Source organism: Schistosoma haematobium, chromosome 3 (assembly GCF_000699445.3).
Source record: "Schistosoma haematobium chromosome 3, whole genome shotgun sequence".
Taxonomy (NCBI): Eukaryota; Metazoa; Platyhelminthes; class Trematoda; order Strigeidida; family Schistosomatidae; genus Schistosoma; species Schistosoma haematobium.
In genome coordinates this window covers 21,753,888-21,756,622 of record NC_067198.1, presented here as the reverse complement: position 1 = coordinate 21,756,622, position 2,735 = coordinate 21,753,888, and the positions used below count along the sequence as shown (strand labels likewise).

The 2,735-nt window shown below is 35.1% G+C and overlaps 1 protein-coding gene across 1 annotated transcript; it reads left to right on the top strand.

Annotated features, from left to right (window-relative positions):
- Positions 1 to 455: 455 nt before the first annotated feature.
- MS3_00005245 (uncharacterized protein) lies at positions 456 to 2,497 on the top strand (the record flags this gene model as incomplete). The annotated part of the gene is made up of 1 exon (XM_012946257.2): positions 456 to 2,497. Exon 1 carries the CDS (start codon positions 1,436 to 1,438, stop codon positions 2,495 to 2,497), a length of 1,062 nt encoding a protein of 353 aa, XP_012801711.2. The 5' UTR covers positions 456 to 1,435.
- Positions 2,498 to 2,735: the final 238 nt, after the last annotated feature.

The window sequence follows — 2,735 nt, the reverse complement described above, 5'->3', positions numbered from 1 at the left end:
GAACAAGGTCATATAAGTCGGTATTCTGACTGGTGATTTTGTCACGTGATAATTGACGGTGGAAAAAGTCATAACAAAACCACTTAACAAGATAAACGAGTCTTCAAAACTCAATCAGTTAAAATTCGTGGCATAAACCAGTTCGGTTCTTTACTGTCCAACACTTTTGATATTCATGCATACATTTAATTGTGTTTAGTGTTCTGAAATATCAGCAAACAATGAATGTTGTTATGATCAGTTTGGAATTGAAATATTTAAGTTTTCATTTACTGGTAAATCATGTGCAAGCTTCTCTCAATGACCAATCAGACATACGTCTTACCAACCCAGCTTATTTTGACCTTAATCTAAACTAATCGCGTTAATGAATGTAAGACAATTATCATTAACCAATCATATTAATGTCTGCGGTCGTGGTCAGAATGAAATTTTTCAATGTCATTTTACATCCGAATTATGTATACATAACAACTACCGTGACGTCAGACACTTGTGGGCGATTTCAAAGACTAAGAAACAAGTATTGAGGCTTCTGTTCATATTCTCGATTGGTGTTCGTTAGACTTTATTGATGGAAAATGGCTCAATGTGTACCTCCTACAAACAGTGCACAAGAATGTGAATTGAGGACATCAGAAATACCGACTCAACAATTCATCACCACCAAACTTAGCGTAGATGAAATATTGAATAAGTATGTTGGAGAATATGGAGTTTGGCAATGGAGTATCGTGTTGCTAATAGTTATAAGTTCTCCTCTAATGGTGACGTTACCTGTATTTGTTAATGCAGTACCTGACTATCGTTGTCGGATGGAAGATCCTATAGAAGAAATATTCAAAGAATACAATTTAAGTTTTGAGGAAGCCGCTGCATTTGTGGGTCCATGGGAAGGTGAAATCCCTGTAACAATGATGGGTTGTCTGAAATTCGCATTGGACTGGAGCAATACAACCCTAATCGAAAACCTACTTTTGAATAAGTCGGTTGTTTCATTTATCGATCGTGAATCGCTGAAAACTAAAGCGTGTGTCAACGGTTATGTATATAGAAGTAAAGAGTTCCAATATCCCAGTACTGTGGTAGCGGAATTTAACTTGGTTTGTGATAAGAGTATGCTTTCGCCTCTTGGAACCTCTCTTTTTATGGTTGGAATGTTGTTTGGATTCATTTTCGGTGGTTATTTTGGTGACAAATTCGGCAGACGAAACGGTGCAATTCTATTCTCTATCATTGAATTACTTGCAGCGGTTGGTGTTTCCTTAGCCCCTAATCATCATATCTATCACCTGATGAGAACAATTGTTGGGTTTTCTAGTACAGGAAAAGCCGTCCCCTACGCCTATTACCAATTGAGCTAACTAATGCCAAATATCGATCATATTTCACATCGTTCATTGTTTTGGGAATTGTATTTGGACATCGTGCTATAATGACTGGAATAGCTTATTTGGTACGAGAATGGCGTCTTCTCAACGCCCTGTCAACGCTACCATGTCTCACATGTTTCATATACTTTTGTCTTTTACCGGAATCACCACGATGGCTGTTATCTCAGTATCGTGTTGAAGAAGCCATCACAATACTGAGAAGAGGGTGTCGTATCAACCACATTTTGAAGAAAGACAAATCAAAATTATCACAACTCGACAATTACCTGAAAGATTTAAATAAAAACCAATCTCATATGGGAAAATTATATGTCCATGGTGAACTTATAAGTGTTTCTGAACGATTTATTAATTTACTTAAATCAACCAAGAAAATTACTTGTTGTAGACAAATGAATAAAGCACTCATAATATGTGTTCTAATATTTACGATGCATTCGCTTGCCTTTCTGGGTATCACACTATTTAGTAAGTACATTAATTATAATGTTTATATAGTAACTCTTATCAATGCATTAACTGGCATTCCAGGACCAATTGCTGCAAGTGTAGTTTATAGATGTTATAAGTATAGACGATTTCCATTAATGTGCACATATATAATTTCTGCTATATTATTATGTATTGGTGGTGTTTATACAGTATTATGGGAACCACTGACTGATAATGTATTGAATATATTCTGTAATGGTGCTCTTATTATGTATTCTGCTTCAACGATTATGCTATCGATTTACTGTGCTGAATTATTTCCATCATATATGCGTTCAAGCGCTGTAGGCATATCAAATGGTCTAGGTAGAATCGGTGGGATCATTTCAACACTTGTAAATTATACTGATTTTGCTTTTAAACATGGTACGCCTGTACTGATTTATTCCGGTTCCTCAATGCTTCAAGCTTTCCTATTATACTGTTTACGTGATACAAGCGGTGAAGATCTTTCTGATGTTGACAAAGGCTTAGAATCTACAACTGATGATCATATTCATCAAAATGGATCTAATAAAAGTATTGATGCAGGAAGAGAAGAGTTTGTAATCAATTTGAAAACATTAGAAGACCGAATAAAATCGTCACCAACAACTGTAACCAATCTCTAGTATTTTCGCATTTCTAAATGATACAATTTTAATGTAAACTGATTCCAATAAAATTTCTTTAATTATGTCGTCATTAAATTTCATTATCTTTGTTAGTTATGTCCATAAATAACCAATCAAATCGTTGCCTTAGCTCCCACCACATTGATCTGGTCTGATGTGTCTGTAAACTTCCCTGATGCATGTGACCTACCAATTGAAAGACATTATTATCCTATTATATTAGTGTGATTCATAA